Source organism: Hesperophylax consimilis, chromosome 19 (genome assembly GCF_061612785.1).
Source record: "Hesperophylax consimilis isolate HC1 chromosome 19, BYU_Hcon_1.0, whole genome shotgun sequence".
In the NCBI taxonomy this organism is placed as follows: Eukaryota; Metazoa; Arthropoda; class Insecta; order Trichoptera; family Limnephilidae; genus Hesperophylax; species Hesperophylax consimilis.
This window is the reverse complement of record NC_142854.1, coordinates 28,685,370-28,705,257: the sequence shown is the minus strand read 5'-3', so window position 1 is coordinate 28,705,257 and position 19,888 is coordinate 28,685,370. Positions and strand designations below refer to the sequence as shown.

The 19,888-nt window shown below is 40.0% G+C and overlaps 1 protein-coding gene across 1 annotated transcript in view; it reads right to left on the bottom strand.

Annotated features, from left to right (window-relative positions):
* The window catches only part of LOC149415075 (uncharacterized), a 28,424-nt gene extending 15,947 nt beyond the window's left edge, over positions 1-12,477 (bottom strand). Inside the window, exons 1-6 of the mRNA XM_089642988.1 lie at positions 12,474-12,477; positions 7,439-8,335; positions 6,452-7,348; positions 6,131-6,373; positions 2,450-6,040; positions 332-2,350 (exon numbers count right to left, since the gene is read on the bottom strand). Coding sequence (XP_089499114.1) covers positions 332-2,350; positions 2,450-6,040; positions 6,131-6,373; positions 6,452-7,348; positions 7,439-8,335; positions 12,474-12,477 — 7,651 coding nt within the window. The remainder of the gene's footprint in view (positions 1-331; positions 2,351-2,449; positions 6,041-6,130; positions 6,374-6,451; positions 7,349-7,438; positions 8,336-12,473) is intronic.
* Positions 12,478-19,888: the final 7,411 nt, after the last annotated feature.

The following is a 19,888-nucleotide window of genomic DNA, read 5'->3' as shown; positions in this document are numbered from 1 at the left end:
CTTCTACACATCTTTTTCCCATCTCATTCCCCTCCACATTAACATAGATCTCACAAAAAACTAAGGAATTAATGACATTGTTTCAATTGCAAAAGACGGTTAGGAGCAATTGAGACACTTGTTCAAATTTTAAAAAATCAAGAAGAAGGAGATTTCAATAAAACATAGTTAAACATTTTTTTAAATTATTATTTTAAGCAGTATTACAATAACGACAAAACAGTTTAAAATAAATAAGTCTTACAAATATTGCCGGCATTGCCTTATTATTAACCAGTTGGTTAAATTAATAAAAGAAATGGAAAAATGGCTACAATCTATGCACAATTACAGCCAGCATCCTCAGGCCAGTCACAAACTTGGAGAACTGGATTGAAGTGAAGGCCACCGGAGCAACTAAGAAGATACGGAACTCCCCAGTCACACTCGTAGAACTTAGTGCAGTCATTCTCGTGAGGCAAATGGACGGCTAGTCCAGTGGGATCGTGATCAGGGCATGTTGGTGGTCCAGAAGATGGGTTGCAGGTGGATGGAGGAGGGGTTGAAATCCCAACACATGCGCAGCCAGCATCTCTAGGCCAGTCACAGACTTGAAGAGTTGGGTTAAAGTGAAGTCCACTTGGACAGTCAAACAGGTAGGCAACTCCCCAGTCGCACTTGTAAAACTTTGTGCAGTCATTCTCGTGAGGCAGATGGACAGCGAGACCTGTGGGATCATGAACGGGGCATGTTGGTGGTGAAGAGTAAGGATTGCAGTTCGATGGAGCAGATGTTGTGACAGTTGGTGCAGAAGATGGAGTTTCAGTTGGAATTTCAGTTGGGGAAGCAGTTGTTGCGATTCCAGTGCAAGAACATCCAGCATCCTTGGGCCAATCACATACTTGCAGTGTTGGATTGAAGTGAAGGCCGCTCGGGCAACTCAGAAGGTAAGCTACTCCCCAGTCACACTCGTAGAACTTAGTGCAATCATTCTCATGGGGTAGATGGACGGCTAGTCCTGTGGGATCGTGCACGGGGCATTTTGGTGGTCCAGCAGATGGGTTGCACGTCGAAGGAGCTGATGTTGGTGCGGGGGTTGGTGCCGCAGTTGGAGCGTCAGTTGGGGAATCAGTTGGTGCTGCGGTTGGGGCAGCAGTTGTTGCAATTCCAGAGCACGCACATCCAGCATCCTTGGGCCAATCACATACTTGCAGTGTTGGATTGAAGTGAAGACCACTGGGGCAACTCAGAAGGTAAGCCACTCCCCAGTCACACTCGTAGAACTTAGTGCAGTCATTTTCATGAGGCAGATGGACGGCTAGTCCTGTTGGATCGTGAACGGGGCATTTTGGTGGTCCAGCAGATGGGTTGCAAGTCGGTGGTGCTGAAGTTGGAGCGTCAGTTGGGGCATCAGTTGGAGCATTTGTTGGGGCATCGGTTGGCGCTGCGGTCGGGGCAGCAGTTGTCGCGATACCAGAGCACACACATCCAGCATCCTTGGGCCAATCACATACTTGGAGTGTTGGATTGAAGTGAAGACCGCTTGGGCAACTAAGGAGGTAAGCCACTCCCCAGTCACATTCGTAGAACTTAGTGCAGTCATTTTCATGGGGCAGATGGACGGCTAGTCCTGTTGGATCGTGAACGGGGCATTTTGGTGGTCCAGCAGATGGGTTGCAAGTCGGTGGTGCTGAAGTTGGAGCGTCAGTTGGGGCATCAGTTGGAGCATTTGTTGGGGCATCGGTTGGCGCTGCGGTCGGGGCGGCAGTTGTCGCGATACCAGAGCACACACATCCAGCATCCTTGGGCCAATCACATACTTGCAGTGTTGGATTGAAGTGGAGTCCACTCGGGCAACTCAGAAGGTAAGCCACTCCCCAGTCACACTCGTAGAACTTAGTGCAGTCATTCTCATGGGGCAGATGGACGGCTAGTCCTGTGGGATCGTGCACGGGGCATTTTGGTGGTCCAGCAGATGGGTTGCAAGTCGGTGGTGCTGATGTTGGAGCAAGGGTTGGTGCCGCAGTTGGAGCTTCAGTTGGAGCGTCAGTTGGAGCGTCAGTTGGGGTATCAGTTGGAGCATCAGTTGGGGCATCGGTTGGCGCTGCGGTCGGGGCAGCAGTTGTCGCGATACCAGAGCACACACATCCAGCATCCTTGGGCCAATCACATACTTGAAGTGTTGGATTGAAGTGAAGACCGCTTGGACAACTAAGGAGGTAAGCTACTCCCCAGTCACATTCGTAGAACTTAGTGCAGTCAATCTCATGAGGCAAATGGACAGCAGGTGCCTTAGGATCATGCTCGGGGCACGTTGGTGGTCCAGCAGATGGGTTGCAAATCGGTGGTGCTGATGTTGGAGCAGGGGTTGGTGCCGCAGTTGGAGCTTCAGTTGGAGCGTCAGTTGGAGCGTCAGTTGGGGCATCAGTTGGAGCATCAGTTGGGGCATCGGTTGGCGCTGCGGTCGGGGCAGCAGTTGTCGCGATACCAGAGCACACACATCCAGCATCATTGGGCCAATCACATACTTGCAGTGTTGGATTGAAGTGAAGACCGCTGGGGCAACTAAGGAGGTAAGCTACACCCCAGTCACATTCGTAGAACTTAGTGCAGTCATTCTCATGAGGCAAATTGACAGCAGGTGCCTTAGGATCATGCTCGGGGCATGTTGGTGGTCCAGCAGATGGGTTGCAAGTCGGTGGTGCTGATGTTGGAGCAGGGGTTGGTGCCGCAGTTGGAGCGTCAGTTGGAGCGTCAGTTGAAGCGTCAGTTGGGGCATCAGTTGGAGCATCAGTTGGGTTATCGGTTGGCGCTGCAGTCGGGGCAGCAGTTGTCGTGATACCAGAGCACACACATCCAGCATCTTTGGGCCAATCACATACTTGAAGTGTTGGATTGAAGTGAAGACCGCTAGGGCAACTAAGGAGGTAAGCTACTCCCCAGTCACATTCGTAGAACTTAGTGCAGTCATTCTCATGAGACAAATGGACAGCAGGTGCCTTAGGATCATGCTCGGGGCATGTTGGTGGTCCAGCAGATGGGTTGCAAGTCGGTGGTGCTGATGTTGGAGCAGGGGTTGGTGCCGCAGTTGGAGCGTCAGTTGGAGCGTCAGTTGGGGCATCAGTTGGAGCATCAGTTGGGGCATCGGTTGGCGCTGCGGTCGGGGCAGCAGTTGTCGCGATACCAGAGCACACACATCCAGCATCATTGGGCCAATCACATACTTGCAGTGTTGGATTGAAGTGAAGACCGCTGGGGCAACTAAGGAGGTAAGCTACACCCCAGTCACATTCGTAGAACTTAGTGCAGTCATTCTCATGAGGCAAATTGACAGCAGGTGCCTTAGGATCATGCTCGGGGCATGTTGGTGGTCCAGCAGATGGGTTGCAAGTCGGTGGTGCTGATGTTGGAGCAGGGGTTGGTGCCGCAGTTGGAGCGTCAGTTGGAGCGTCAGTTGAAGCGTCAGTTGGGGCATCAGTTGGAGCATCAGTTGGGTTATCGGTTGGCGCTGCAGTCGGGGCAGCAGTTGTTGTGATACCAGAGCACACACATCCAGCATCTTTGGGCCAATCACATACTTGAAGTGTTGGATTGAAGTGAAGACCGCTAGGGCAACTAAGGAGGTAAGCTACTCCCCAGTCACATTCGTAGAACTTAGTGCAGTCATTCTCATGAGACAAATGGACAGCAGGTGCCTTAGGATCATGCTCGGGGCATGTTGGTGGTCCAGCAGATGGGTTGCAAGTCGGTGGTGCTGATGTTGGAGCAGGGGTTGGTGCCGCAGTTGGAGCGTCAGTTGGAGCGTCAGTTGGGGCATCAGTTGGAGCATCAGTTGGGGCATCGGTTGGCGCTGCGGTCGGGGCAGCAGTTGTCGCGATACCAGAGCACACACATCCAGCATCCTTGGGCCAATCACATACTTGCAGTGTTGGATTGAAGTGAAGACCACTGGGGCAACTCAGAAGGTAAGCCACTCCCCAGTCACACTCGTAGAACTTAGTGCAGTCATTTTCATGGGGCAGATGGACGGCTAGTCCTGTTGGATCGTGAACGGGGCATTTTGGTGGTCCAGCAGATGGGTTGCAAGTCGGTGGTGCTGAAGTTGGAGCGTCAGTTGGGGCATCAGTTGGAGCATTTGTTGGGGCATCGGTTGGCGCTGCGGTCGGGGCAGCAGTTGTCGCGATACCAGAGCACACACATCCAGCATCCTTGGGCCAATCACATACTTGCAGTGTTGGATTGAAGTGGAGTCCACTCGGACAACTCAGAAGGTAAGCCACTCCCCAGTCACACTCGTAGAACTTAGTGCAGTCATTCTCATGGGGCAGATGGACGGCTAGTCCTGTGGGATCGTGCACGGGGCATTTTGGTGGTCCAGCAGATGGGTTGCAAGTCGGTGGTGCTGATGTTGGAGCAGGGGTTGGAGCATCAGTTGGAGCGTCAGTTGGGGCATCGGTTACAGCTTCAGTTGGGGCATCGGTTGGTGCTTCGGTTGGGGCAGCAGTTGTTGCGATTCCAGAGCATGCACATCCAGCATCCTTGGGCCAATCACATACTTGAAGTGTTGGATTGAAGTGAAGACCGCTAGGGCAACTAAGGAGGTAAGCTACTCCCCAGTCACATTCGTAGAACTTAGTGCAGTCATTCTCATGAGGCAAATGGACAGCAGGTGCCTTAGGATCATGCTCGGGGCATGTTGGTGGTCCAGCAGATGGGTTGCAAGTCGGTGGTGCTGATGTTGGAGCAGGGGTTGGAGCATCAGTTGGAGCGTCAGTTGGGGCATCGGTTGGTGCTTCGGTTGGGGCAGCAGTTGTTGCGATTCCAGAGCATGCACATCCAGCATCCTTGGGCCAATCACATACTTGCAGTGTTGGATTGAAGTGGAGTCCACTAGGGCAACTCAGAAGGTAAGCTACTCCCCAGTCACACTCGTAGAACTTAGTGCAGTCATTCTCATGAGGCAAATGGACAGCAGGTGCCTTAGGATCATGCTCGGGGCATGTTGGTGGTCCAGCAGATGGGTTGCAAGTCGGTGGTGCTGATGTTGGAGCAGGGGTTGGTGCCGCAGTTGGAGCGTCAGTTGGAGCGTCAGTTGAGGCATCAGTTGGAGCATCAGTTGGGGCATCGGTTGGCGCTGCGGTCGGGGCAGCAGTTGTCGCGATACCAGAGCACACACATCCAGCATCTTTGGGCCAATCACATACTTGCAGTGTTGGATTGAAGTGAAGACCGCTTGGGCAACTAAGGAGGTAAGCCACTCCCCAGTCACACTCGTAGAACTTAGTGCAGTCATTTTCATGGGGCAGATGGACGGCTAGTCCTGTTGGATCGTGAACGGGGCATTTTGGTGGTCCAGCAGATGGGTTGCAAGTCGGTGGTGCTGAAGTTGGAGCGTCAGTTGGGGCATCAGTTGGAGCATTTGTTGGGGCATCGGTTGGCGCTGCGGTCGGGGCAGCAGTTGTCGCGATACCAGAGCACACACATCCAGCATCCTTTGGCCAATCACATACTTGCAGTGTTGGATTGAAGTGGAGTCCACTCGGACAACTCAGAAGGTAAGCCACTCCCCAGTCACACTCGTAGAACTTAGTGCAGTCATTCTCATGGGGCAGATGGACGGCTAGTCCTGTGGGATCGTGCACGGGGCATTTTGGTGGTCCAGCAGATGGGTTGCAAGTCGGTGGTGCTGATGTTGGAGCAGGGGTTGGTGCCGCAGTTGGAGCGTCAGTTGGAGCGTCAGTTGGGGCATCAGTTGGAGCATCAGTAGGGGCATCGGTTGGCGCTGCGGTCGGGGCAGCAGTTGTCGCGATGCCAGAGCACACACATCCAGCATCCTTGGGCCAATCACATACTTGAAGTGTTGGATTGAAGTGAAGACCGCTAGGGCAACTAAGGAGGTAAGCTACTCCCCAGTCACATTCGTAGAACTTAGTGCAGTCATTCTCATGAGGCAAATGGACAGCAGGTGCCTTAGGATCATGCTCGGGGCATGTTGGTGGTCCAGCAGATGGGTTGCAAGTCGGTGGTGCTGATGTTGGAGCAGGGGTTGGAGCATCAGTTGGAGCGTCAGTTGGGGCATCGGTTACAGCTTCAGTTGGGGCATCGGTTGGTGCTTCGGTTGGGGCAGCAGTTGTTGCGATTCCAGAGCATGCACATCCAGCATCCTTGGGCCAATCACATACTTGCAGTGTTGGATTGAAGTGGAGTCCACTAGGGCAACTCAGAAGGTAAGCAACTCCCCAGTCACACTCGTAGAACTTAGTGCAGTCATTCTCATGGGGCAGATGGACGGCTAGTCCTGTGGGATCGTGCACGGGGCATTTTGGTGGTCCAGCAGATGGGTTGCAAGTCGGTGGTGCTGATGTTGGAGCAGGGGTTGGTGCCGCAGTTGGAGCTTCAGTTGGAGCGTCAGTTGGAGCGTCAGTTGGGGCATCGGTTGGCGCTGCGGTCGGGGCAGCAGTTGTCGCGATACCAGAGCACACACATCCAGCATCCTTGGGCCAATCACATACTTGAAGTGTTGGATTGAAGTGAAGACCGCTTGGACAACTAAGGAGGTAAGCTACTCCCCAGTCACATTCGTAGAACTTAGTGCAGTCATTCTCATGAGGCAAATGGACAGCAGGTGCCTTAGGATCATGCTCGGGGCATGTTGGTGGTCCAGCAGATGGGTTGCAAGCCGGTGGTGCTGATGTTGGAGCAGGGGTTGGTGCCGCAGTTGGAGCGTCAGTTGGAGCGTCAGTTGGGGCATCAGTTGGAGCATCAGTTGGGGCATCGGTTGGCGCTGCGGTCGGGGCAGCAGTTGTCGCGATACCAGAGCACACACATCCAGCATCCTTGGGCCAATCACATACTTGCAGTGTTGGATTGAAGTGAAGACCACTGGGGCAACTCAGAAGGTAAGCCACTCCCCAGTCACACTCGTAGAACTTAGTGCAGTCATTTTCATGGGGCAGATGGACGGCTAGTCCTGTTGGATCGTGAACGGGGCATTTTGGTGGTCCAGCAGATGGGTTGCAAGTCGGTGGTGCTGAAGTTGGAGCGTCAGTTGGGGCATCAGTTGGAGCATTTGTTGGGGCATCGGTTGGCGCTGCGGTCGGGGCAGCAGTTGTCGCGATACCAGAGCACACACATCCAGCATCCTTGGGCCAATCACATACTTGCAGTGTTGGATTGAAGTGAAGACCGCTGGGGCAACTAAGGAGGTAAGCTACACCCCAGTCACATTCGTAGAACTTCGTGCAGTCATTCTCATGAGGCAAATGGACAGCTAGTCCTGTGGGATCGTGCACGGGGCATTTTGGTGGTCCAGCAGATGGGTTGCAAGTCGGTGGTGCTGATGTTGGAGCAGGGGTTGGTGCCGCAGTTGGAGCGTCAGTTGGGGCATCAGTCGGAGCATCAGTTGGGGCATCGGTTGGCGCTGCGGTCGGGGCAGCAGTTGTCGCGATACCAGAGCACACACATCCAGCATCCTTGGGCCAATCACATACTTGCAGTGTTGGATTGAAGTGAAGACCGCTTGGGCAACTAAGAAGGTAAGCCACTCCCCAGTCACATTCGTAGAACTTAGTGCAGTCATTTTCATGGGGCAGATGGACGGCTAGTCCTGTTGGATCGTGAACGGGGCATTTTGGTGGTCCAGCAGATGGGTTGCAAGTCGGTGGTGCTGAAGTTGGAGCGTCAGTTGGGGCATCAGTTGGAGCATTTGTTGGGGCATCGGTTGGCGCTGCGGTCGGGGCAGCAGTTGTTGCGATTCCCGAGCAAGCACATCCAGCATCCTTGGGCCAATCACATACTTGCAGTGTTGGATTGAAGTGAAGACCACTTGGGCAACTCAGAAGATAAGCTACTCCCCAGTCACACTCGTAGAACTTAGTGCAGTCATTCTCATGTGGTAGATGGACTGCTAGTCCTGTGGGATCGTGCACGGGGCATGTCGGTGGTCCAGCAGTCGGGTTGCATATCAATGGAGCTGATGTAGGAGTCACTGTTGGTGCGGCAGTTGGAGCGGAAGATGGTGGCTCAATCGGAGCCTCAGTTGGGGCTGTAGGTGCTGCGGTTGGTGCTGCTGTTGTCCCTGTCTCACACTGGCATCCCGCATCTTCGGGATAGTCGCAGACTTCCAATACCGGGTTAAAATGAAGGATTCCTGGACACTTTTTTAGATAGGCTACTCCCCAGTCACATTCATAGAATTGGTTGCAGTCACTTTGATGTGGTAGGTGTATTGCTGGGCCTTCGGGGTCGTGAACCGGACAGTTTGCCGGTGGTGCATTTGGATCACATGATCCAGGTGGTCCTCTCGCTTGGGATGTTCCTAGTAGGAAGATCCCCACTACGACGATAAATATTTTATCTGGAAACGTAATGAAAGCATTTTAATATTTTTCATCTGTGAGTGTACTTATGTCGTATTCTGTATGTGCGTCTGTATTATTATGTTTTTTTATCGAAATGTAAAGAAATATTTGAATGTTTACTATATATTTATACGTCTATGTGAATGAGCCGCTCACCTAATTAACTTTAAAGTACCTTATCCAGTTACTCTGCCTAATGCATTATTCTGCAATAATAATCATACTGGACTTCCTATCATTGGACCCTTATTTCGGAAACCAATTCACCTCAAGTTTTGACATGTTTATTGTGAGCTTACCCTTGCTTTAGTGATTCTTGAATTATATATTACAGAGCGGTTGTCCTGATTATTTTACAACACGCTTTCTTAAGGAATCGTCAAACCCACTCTGTTTTAACCAGCCGTTACAAACAGGACACTTTTCGAAAAATGTAATTTCAGTTTCTTCATCTCAGATAATATGTTTTTTAATCAACTTTTCCTCAAATTCTTATTTTAATGGGAAGAAATTTTTACTTCTCAAATATAATTATTTTTAAAGATAATTATGTTAGGCAAGGTTTTAATGCAAAGCACAAATCTTAACAAATTATCATAATTAATCATGATTAGCCTGAAACACCTATATAACACAGTTTATCGATTTGCGGACAGGTGCACTAAACATCGCATTGCTTTGCTACGTCGGCTTATTTAAAACTGCCAAATAATTCAATAAATGCTAGTATTTTATTCCACAATAATTTCTTATTAGATTTATCCACATGGAAGTAGCCAACTTTATTTTATCATGTGAATACCAAATTTTCTACTCGGTGGCGTAGAGATATAAATAGCATAGTGGCTTAGGTGCGACCGACTGGAAATCAGAATTTGTTTTTTCTCGGGAGATTTTTTAATTTATATAAATGTTTCAGGCGAAGCTTAGTACCAAATAGCTATTTTGATTACTCGATGGTTTAATTGATGGTTTTCCTATCATTTCGCTTGAGTAGAATACAAATAAAAAAATAAATTACTCAATAAAAAATATAACTGCAAACTACTAAAAAATTTTTTTTTCAATAGAAATGTATGAACGCGTAAAGGAAACAACTTTAAAAAAATACAGTTTTATTGCTAAGATTATCTGTGACAATTTCACTTGATTTACTTTTTTCTTTCTTATATTATTATTTACAAAATAAATAAAAACCAGTTTTTTTTGCTTGAAATCGAACGTTTCTAGACTACGTTTGTCCGTTTAACCTCCGTTTTAACCTACTATATAAGGTATACCAAGAATATACACATTTTTGGCTTGTAGCTTCCTCTTCAGGCCAATAATTACTGTCTCTAAATAGTACAAAATGAAGACGCTATCCGTTTGTGAGCTTATTTCTTCTAAACTATGCAATGGATTTTGGTAGTGTTTCAATTATCATTTAGAAAATTTCTTCCAAAAGGTTTATATCTAAAATATATGCATACTATATTTATAGAAAGTAAAGAAATGTATATGTTTATACGCACTCGAATTCCAAATTTTGGTAAAAAAAATTTGATAGAAAGAAATCTCAAACTATTTTCGAAAAATTATTAAAAACACCTTTTTTCTGTTATTTAACATGTTATATGTTTGAAAAAATTCACAGCGATTCTTTAGATGCAATTTAAGCATTTCTCGGGAGATTTTTGCTTTATTTGAAATGTTTTGTGTTTTATTAAATATTATTGGCAATTGGCTGCAAAAATTTAAATCATTAGGTTTGTAAATAGTTACTCAAATACCCACCCACTTAATTATAAACCAAAGAAATAAAATAAAAATTAATTTAACATCACTATCCTAACGATTATTATTTTTTCAATCTTTCTTCAGGCAAGTTGGCTAGTACTTATTATTCTAAATAGACACTATTCACGCTCATGCGATCTCTGGCGGGATAAAAATACAGCATTCAACACGGCTACCATCTTAAACTGGAAACTGAACACATAACCAAAATTTTATATTTTTTCTGAAAAATGTTAAAATTATTATATTTTTAAATTTTTATCCATTTGTAAATCTTATGAAATTATTTTCATTACTTACAAATGTATGTTCTCTGAATCAATTATGTTCAAAAGATATTTTAATTTTCGCATTTAAAAACTAAGACAACTTACAAATAAACTAAAATCCACATTACAACAATCATTTCACCAACCTAAAACGGCGTTTGGACGAATTAATGTGCAATATTTCTCTATAAAATTAATTAAAACACTTGCAATAAAAACCATTAAAAAAATTACTGACTGTAAATTAAAACATGGATGAAGGACGCGGGAAGGAAGAATATAAATCCAATGTTGCAACCTAACAAAGTTTAACGCTGTTGTTATGTTATTCTCCAAGACACTGCATTATCATTTTCCTCTTGTAATATTTAACCACGCTTAGGTTCTTATAAGAAATTAAAATTCTTACAAAAAAAAAATTGATCTAAATTTATAATTCATACACAAAACCGTATACAATGTGGCCTTAGAACGAGTTACCCCAGTAAAGTCACATTCTTTCAACTGTTGTAAAAAATTATTAATAAAAACGGTGACCGGATAAATCATCACAATAATAATTCATCACATCTTTAAAAAGTTATATAAAGTCATGCAAAGTGATGAAACAAAAAAATTATTAACTGTGTTAAGTACGTAAGGTTAAAAAAAAATTTTCATAGTTTATAATGGCAGATATTTTAACTTATTTCAATATCTTAAGGCGAAGCTTAGTGCCAAATCACTATTTTGATTAATCTTTATTACGAATTGGTGTACATTATGAATACCAAAAAATATGCTGTAGATAAATTAAAGGTTTTCCTATCGCTTCGCTTGAGTAGAATACAAATAAAATAATAAATTACTCAATAAAAAATATAACTGCAAACTACTAAAAAAAATATTTTTTCAATAGAAATGTATGAACGCATAAAGGAAAAAACTTTTTTAAAATACAGTATTATAGCTAAGATTAAGATTATCAAGATAAAGATTTTTTTTTTTTATGCTTCCGATTTTGTTGTCCGGGTTAAATCTTCCCCATAGGAAAAACTAAACCTTTCCACTCACTTTTCCAGAAATGATCAGCTAGTCAATCAACACTATGTAAGTGCATTATATAAGCAAAATAAATACAAAACAATACAAGAACAACAACACGTCAACTCACCAGAGATGAAATGGGAAAAAAATTCACCGACTCCAGATATTTTCATATCAGAGGGTTCGGCTCGGTAGAACTTCTAACAGGGCCTATAAATCCTACTGATCCCTCAACATAAATATTTAAAAAATCTTTTGTTATCCTACATGTATTCAAAATGACCGACTTTTGCATCTTTATAGATGTTTGCATCATATATTATTATTATATATATTAATATTATTATTAAGATTATCTGTGACAGTTTCACTTGATTGACTTTTTTGCTTTCTAATAAAACTATTTATAAAATAAATAAAAACCAGTTTTTGCTTGAAATCGAACGTTTCTAGACTCCGTTTGTCAAACGATTGTAATGCCTATTACCTACGATATAAGGTATACCAAGAATATACACATTTTTAGCTTGTAGCTTCCTCTTAAAGAAAATGAGAAGAAAAAATAAATTAAGATATTTGTAGAGATAAATGAAAATTAAAGAAATAAAAAGTAGACAAAATTATATATACTCGTACCAAAGAAAATTTTACAAATTGGAGCATGTCTTTGTTTCTGGATGGTATTTGTCTTGGAAGTTTTGCAGTATGGTGTTTTTTTGTCTTTTTATTACAGATACTTATAATTTTGCTGTATGTTCAGTAGAGTAAAAAAACTAAAAGTTACAAATTATTTTAAAACAATTATAAGCTCACGATGAAAAAGTAACAAAACTTGAATTTTAAATTTTATGAATTGTTCAAACTCTGTGAAACACGCCCATCCTTAGATTTTTTGATGTTACCATCAATAATTCACGCGGAATTTTAATTTTTTTTAATTTTGTACAACTTTATATGATTACCACTTAATTTTATGAATATAAATATATTATTATCACATTTTTTTATAAAACTATGTTTATTTCACTTTTAAATATTTTTAAATAATAATTTCACTCACCCATCACGTAATGATGCTAAGTTAAAGGTGTTTTCTTCTCTTGGTCTGAAAGTAGGTTTTATCTACAGAACTAATCACCACTTCACATCACATAAACAATGATGCTTCTCCGGGGTATTTATACTTTTATGGAATGGTTCTTTATCATTTTTATCGTACCTTTTCGGCACTTTTAATGACATGATAATGTGTATTAATTTATTGATCACTTATTTAGTCATCGAGAACCATTGGATTGAGAACCATTGGATCGATAACCATTGGATTGAGAACCATTGGATTAAGAATGTAAGCTTTGTAGTTCTACTACTGCTTTGATGTATAAAACAATAACATATTTCGCATTTTGTATTTCTATTTTTTTTCTCTTTGTCAAATTCGATTTGCTTGTATTCTCTTCTGTTATATTTTTTAACTTTCTTCTACTTGTGTATGTTCTCCTCCGCTGTTATCTTGTATTCTCTTCGGCCTGCTTGTTTTCTCCTCGGCTGTGTTTTTATGTTCTCCACTTTTTTCTTTTTTGCTAGTTTCTTTTAATTTATTACACTTATGTGTATTCTCCTCTCTTATTATCTATGTTCTCTTCTATTTACTGTTATCTCCGAAGCTAATTTTTATTTGTCCTATTCTGCTTGTTTGTATTTTCCTTCACTCTTTTCTACTTTTTTGTATTCTCATCTGCTGTATCATTATCTTGTATTATCTTCTGCTTGGTTGTTTTCTCCACTGATGTTTTTTGTGTTCTCTTTTGCTTTTACTATTTTCTTTAACGCCTTTCTACTTATTTGTATTCTCGTATGCTTTTATCTTACTTTCTCTTCTGATTGTTTGTTTTCTCCTCTGGTGTTTTTATTTTGTGTTCTCTTCTGCTTGCTTACATTTTCCTGTGGGGTTTTATTTTACTCTTTTCTGCTTGTTTGTGTGTTATTTCTTCTGCTATTTGTTAATCTCTATTTTTCTTTCCTATTTATCAATAAGTCAATAAATATATCACTTATTTTTGGGGTACATGGCGTGTTGCGCTTACTCCTTTTTGCTACATAATGCTCTCCGAAACGTTGGCTAAAGAAGTTAGTAGCGCAACACGGCATAGTATCCCAAAATTAAATCACTATAATACTCAACTAACTAACTTACCATCACGCTGTTTCTCCGCAGGGGTAGGCAGAGAGGACGGACCGTTAAACAACTCTGTCTATAATACTTTTGCCGTGAAAATCTCGAATTATAAATATTTGTAATTTGTGCACTTTCTTCGAACCTATCAGATGTAAAATTGTAAACCCCTTTCAAAATTTATATTTGGGAGATATACCGCCCTGACAATTAACTGGATAACCAATACCAACACTTCACTGCCATAGGTCACCCCAAGTGGCAAATTACGTTTGGTGATTTAGCAGGAGTGCCAGGGTTCATGGGGTGAGTATGTCCAGTTCTTTGCGGCCGATGCGTTGCCCACCAGCTTGGAAAGACCCTTTGAACTTTCCACACGGACTCTTATTGATCTTATTGAAAGTATTTGAAAACATTGTTAATTATCTTCTACTTTAATTTTGCAATCCAGATATTCTGGAACGAATTTCTTTTTATGTCCCTGATAATTTCATCAGAGCTAGACAGCACAGATTTTTTATTTTTCCAAGGGGCAGGACCAACCTACCAATGATCATGCCTTTGGGGAGAATAACTACTTTGTTAAATCACATTTCTTCTGTGATTGACATTTTCAATTTGAACCAAAGAGAATTTAAGACGGCAATAAGCATACTATTTAACAAATCTGGTTAATCAGATAGTATTGATGTATTTACCCGTGCAAATAAATGTATGTACTGACTTCTTATAAACTGTAATTTATAAACTGTTATTTGTGAAATGTAAATGGAATATACTGTTTTTCACAATAAATCAATAAAATAAAATAAAATAATTAAATAGTATAAAATAATGTCGTTATCCACGTCTGTGTCTTTGTGCGCTTAATTCTTCTAAACTAGGCAATGTATTTTGATAGGGTTTTCACAATGATAATTCAGAAAATTTATTCCGACAAATTTGCGTATATAATACAATATTATATTTCTACAAAGTAGAGGAAAGTTGATGTTTTGTAATCAAGTAGTGAAAAATATTTTCGCTGGCTTATAAGAAACATTGAAATAATGTATAACGTATATCTGAAAAAAGTCTACAGAAAATTCAGTAATAGTTTATAAGGATAACGACCAGTAACGCTATGTAATCCTCAGCTAATAAATTTTCTAAATGATAATGAAAACTCTATCAATATCCATTGCGTAGTTTAGAAGAACTAAGCGCACAAGCAGACAGTCTCGGATGGCGACTTTATTTTATACTATTTTTAGTCATATGGACCTAAAGCCTTGCATCGCAGTGGGAGGGATGGATTCATACGATAGTCATGGACAAACTGATCCCTAGATTCCTACGCATCTCTCATACCTTTTTCTTTCCCAAAACTTCCTCCATTATTTTTTTTTAATTATGAATACTGCACAAGAGTCCTAACATGGGACGGTCGGTCTAAGAGCGAGGTCGACAGCCTTATACATCAGGCCAGGCTTGCATTCAATAAAAGGTCGAAAATAATAGAATCGAATAATATAGACCTAAAACTGAGAATACTCCTCATCAAGACCTATGTATGGAGTATCTTGATGTACGGCTGCGAAACATGGTGCCTATCCGAAAGAGATAAACGGAGACTAGAGGCTTTTGAGATGTGGTCCTATAGTATAGAAGACTGTTAGGAATTTCCTGGAGAGACCATGTTACAAATGAGGAGGTTCTCCAAAGAATCGAAGGAGGAAGGCACCTGCTCAGGACCTTGTCCGAAAGGCGTGCAAGATGGATCGGCCATGTTATACGACAAGAAGGCCTCTTGCATGTCATAATGGAGGGTATGACTGAGGGGACCAACTCTAGGGGACGCCCACGCCGAGAGTACCTGGAGGACCTGCTGGTGGACGTGCGCTGCTCATCATATGCACAAGTCAAAAGAGCCGCACAAGACAGGGAAGAATGGAAGAGGAGATTAGATGAAATTGCTGCAAACCAATCCCAGGATTGAAACCAGAGAGAGACAAGAGTCCCAACTGCTCCCAACCGAACTAGAACCAGTGAGACTATGGTATCCCTACTAGGGATATGCTATGAAGCTGAAGACGAGGAATTTGGGGGAGTACCTGACTATTCAGCTCTGGTTTCGATTCTGAATGGTGGTCTTAAACCAGGGCGATACTGAAAGTATCTTTCACTATAAGAGGACCCTCCACACAGCATCCCAAAGATGGCATATGTTATTGAGACACAAACGAAGCGATCACCGTGTAGTAGGTAAATGAAATTTTCCTGTGAATATTTTAAAAATAATTTACTTATCACTTGCAGAATCTACTTTACGATATGGAATAACCAAATGGGGACACTCTTGCAAAACTAACTTAAATTACCTACAATTAGTACAAAATTCTATGATTAAATTACTAGTTCCAAAACAGATATTTTCACAGAGGCGAAACATATCATCATTGTATCGGAACTTGACTGTCTTACCGGTACAGACCTTATTATGGTACAAAATATTGATTCAGCAAATATCTGACTCTGAATATAAGAGGAAAGTCGAACATGAACATAATACTAGATTCACAAAAAATGAAGGAATGCTTGTACCAAAACATAACAATAAATACGGACAGCGAACCCTGGAATACAACGTGCCCAAAATATTCACCTCAGAAATTCAGATATATATGCTGAAAACATGGCTACTAAGCAGAGATACTCTGTATTAATAATACTTTTGATTATGGCAGTGGTTGGTGATAAATATGATGTATAAGTTGTATTGTAATAAGTAATAATATTATGAAAATATGTTATATTGTAATTGAACATGAACATCCTGTTGACAAACTGTTTAATTGCGGTTTAATGGGATTGTACTTTGAAGAACAATAAATAAATAAAAAATAAAAATGACTTGATATCACAAGTATGAAAACTTCTTTAATATAAAAATGACCTGATATCACAAGTATTAAAACTTTTTTAATATAAAAATGACCTGATATCACAAGTATTAAAACTTTTTAAATATAAAAATGACCTGATATCACAAGTATTAAAACTTCTTTAATATAAAAATGACCTGATATCACAAGTATTAAAACTTCTTTAATATAAAAATGAGCTGATATCACGAGTATGAAAACTTCTTTAATATAAAAATGAGCTGATATCACAAGAATGAAAACTTCTTTAATATAAAAATGACCTGATATCACAAGTATTAAAACTTCTTTAATATTAAAATGACCTACATATAAATGTACAGTAGTGAATGGTGGAAGAAAGTGGAGGCCTTCGAGAAAGATATTAGTAGTAGTGAAGCATAAATGGGTCCACTTGTATCTTATGAAAACTTCAACAGTACGTGGCCCTAGTTCTTAATTGTCCAAACGACCAATTAGCAAATTTCTCAAGCTCCGTTTTAAAACTAAAAATAAAGTACCAAAATTGATATTTAGTCACTTTACTTAGAATGACTTAAGGCGATGCACTACGTCGTGTAATATTTTAAATTGAGCCGCTGTCAATAATAACACTTACGTAAATGGCGATCAGGTTTAAATTCCCGCTTAACACCATCCGCCTGTTTTAATTTATGCAAGAAAAAAACATGGCCAAAAAGTGCCTTTTATTTTATTTTGTGGATGTTCAGACACAAATATTTAATGTTTTTTCGATCATTTTATAAATAACTTAATTTGCCACATTGTACAATACAATCATAACCGAAAATGGGTTCGTAAGTAGGAGATTTTGAACTTTAAAGCAGTTTTCATAGGTCTTTACATTATTGTTTTCTGGACTTATAAAAAGACTTATCTAAAAAATACTCGATTATTTCAAAGGCCAAGATGTATTCTACTCGTAGTATTTAATTAAAGCATCTGAAACATTTCTAGGCGACCAAATATTCAAACCAAAAACACATGATTATGCATTACTACGTAGTGCATCGCCTAAAGCTAAAGTAACCTTTGCCTTTACGAAAATAGCTTCAACATAAACACATATCATAATATTTTAATTCGTTCAATTCTCATCCATTACTTTATTAATTCTAATTATTTAATTCTCATAATTGTAGTAATTCCTTTTAATATCATAATCTGTCTAATAAATGCTATCATTTTAGTTATCTGTACTTTTTTAACTCATTTAGCTAATAATTATCTTAATTCATTCAATCCAATTTACTTACTTACTGAAATTAATTCACGATCTAAAAATCTCAATGTTTTACTTTATAATGTACAATTCCTTTGATTCCTTTAATGCATGTGACTAATTCGTTTGATTTAATTCCTCTAATTAAATTACCATATATGATTCATATTACTTTTCAAATTGAAACAAAGAATCTAATTCATTTAAGTTTTGTAATATTGATTCATTCAATTACATTTATTTCTAAAACTCTTTCAATTCCTCCAGTTAATTTATTTTTATTTCGATTATTTATCTAATTTCCGACTTTATGTCCGGGTTAAATCTTCCCCACAGGAAAAACTAAACCCTTCCACAAATGATCAGCTAGTCAATCCACATCATGCAAGTGCATTATATAAGTATAATAAATACAAAATAATACAAAAACAACACGTCAAATCACCAGAGATCAAATGGGAAAATAATTCACAGACTCCAGATATTTTCATATCAGAGGGTTCGGCTCGGTAGAACTTCTAATTGGAACTATAAATCCCACTGATCCCTCAATATAAAAATATAAAAAATGTTTCGTAATCCTACATATATTTAAAATGACTGATTTATAAATATGATATATAAATTCTTTGACAGATCTAATACGCCTAAATGTTGAGTTAGAGAGCTAGGTATAATGCCAGTAGCCGAAATGAGAATGCCAAATTCTTTTAATTTAATTTCCTAAATCTGTGTATTTTCTTATTTTTTCAGAAACAGATTTTTGAATATACATAATATTTTCTTTTAAATATTATTCTGGCCTTATTTTTTACTATCTTGATTACTGTACATATACTTTCAATGGTTTGATTATTTTAAAATCTATATTTCATTCAACTGTCTTAACAATTTCATTTGTTTTAATTGCGAAGGTTTCCTCACTTCAGACCTCGGAAGGACATTACTAGCCACAAAGATCATATTCCATTATAGGCTCTGAAGGACAAATCTGACCGAGGCGTCAATACATTATAAAATTATTTTTATCTTTTTTTCTATAATGCGTAGATATGTGATATTTTCGTCATTGGAAAGATGAATAATTATTCTTCACAGTTGGTATCAAATATTTATACATTATTACATGGATAAAATTTTTAAAAACTTTTTTGGTGCACGATTGCGAAATTTGGCATTTTTCATTGACAGTTGACAGGTGACAGACAGACAGTGACAAAAATATGTATTTTTTTATTGTATAAACTATTTCAAAATTATGGACGTTCCTAGTCAAAATGTCCTAGTAAGTTTTTTTGTTAACATTTTCATTATATTAAAAACGTATTTTTTAGAAACATCAATATTTTTTTCAAATGCAAATATTTCAGAGATAATTTAATCTTGTATCTAAAATAGTTTTTCCATTAACGACAACTTCAAAAATAAGTCATATGTAGCACATTTTAGATGCCTCGGGACCATTTCGAAATTCAAAGAAAATTCACCACGTCGTTGGGACTTGTTGGCAAAAATATTTAGGAACCTTAAGGTTTAACTAGGTGCATCGTTATAATTTACAAAGCCTTTGCTGAATCCAATCACACAGAATACACAGACACACACAATGCACTTGATTAATTCTTTTGATAATTTTCTTAATATTTTTTTTTTTTTATTTTATTTATTTATTTCACGCCTATTAAGGCTTTTACATACATATATATATAAAAATATTTACGAAATTATACATGAAAATAGTGCAGGAATCGACTATTAAAACAATTGCAGAAAAATAAATATAAAGTCAAAATATCACTAAACTTGATTTGATCTACACAGAATGCAGGCACAACATATAAAAAATCCAAAATATTTTTTTCTATTTCAGTTGACAAAATTATTATATGTTAGTCAAATCAAATTAAATACCTTTATTCAAATATTCCACTACTCGATGAAAAAAAAACTTCAATAGGGTATGCTTATATATTGAAATTGATGTACTAAATATATCAACAACATCTGAGTATTTGTTTCCTAGCTGTTGAATCCGTCGCATAGGAGTATGATATTGGGACGTTGACATAGAATTGCTACAATAATATGGTAGGTACTGTCTTGAAACCGACCTGCTTGGAGTATGAAAAGAGATTACATATAATAAATCAGGG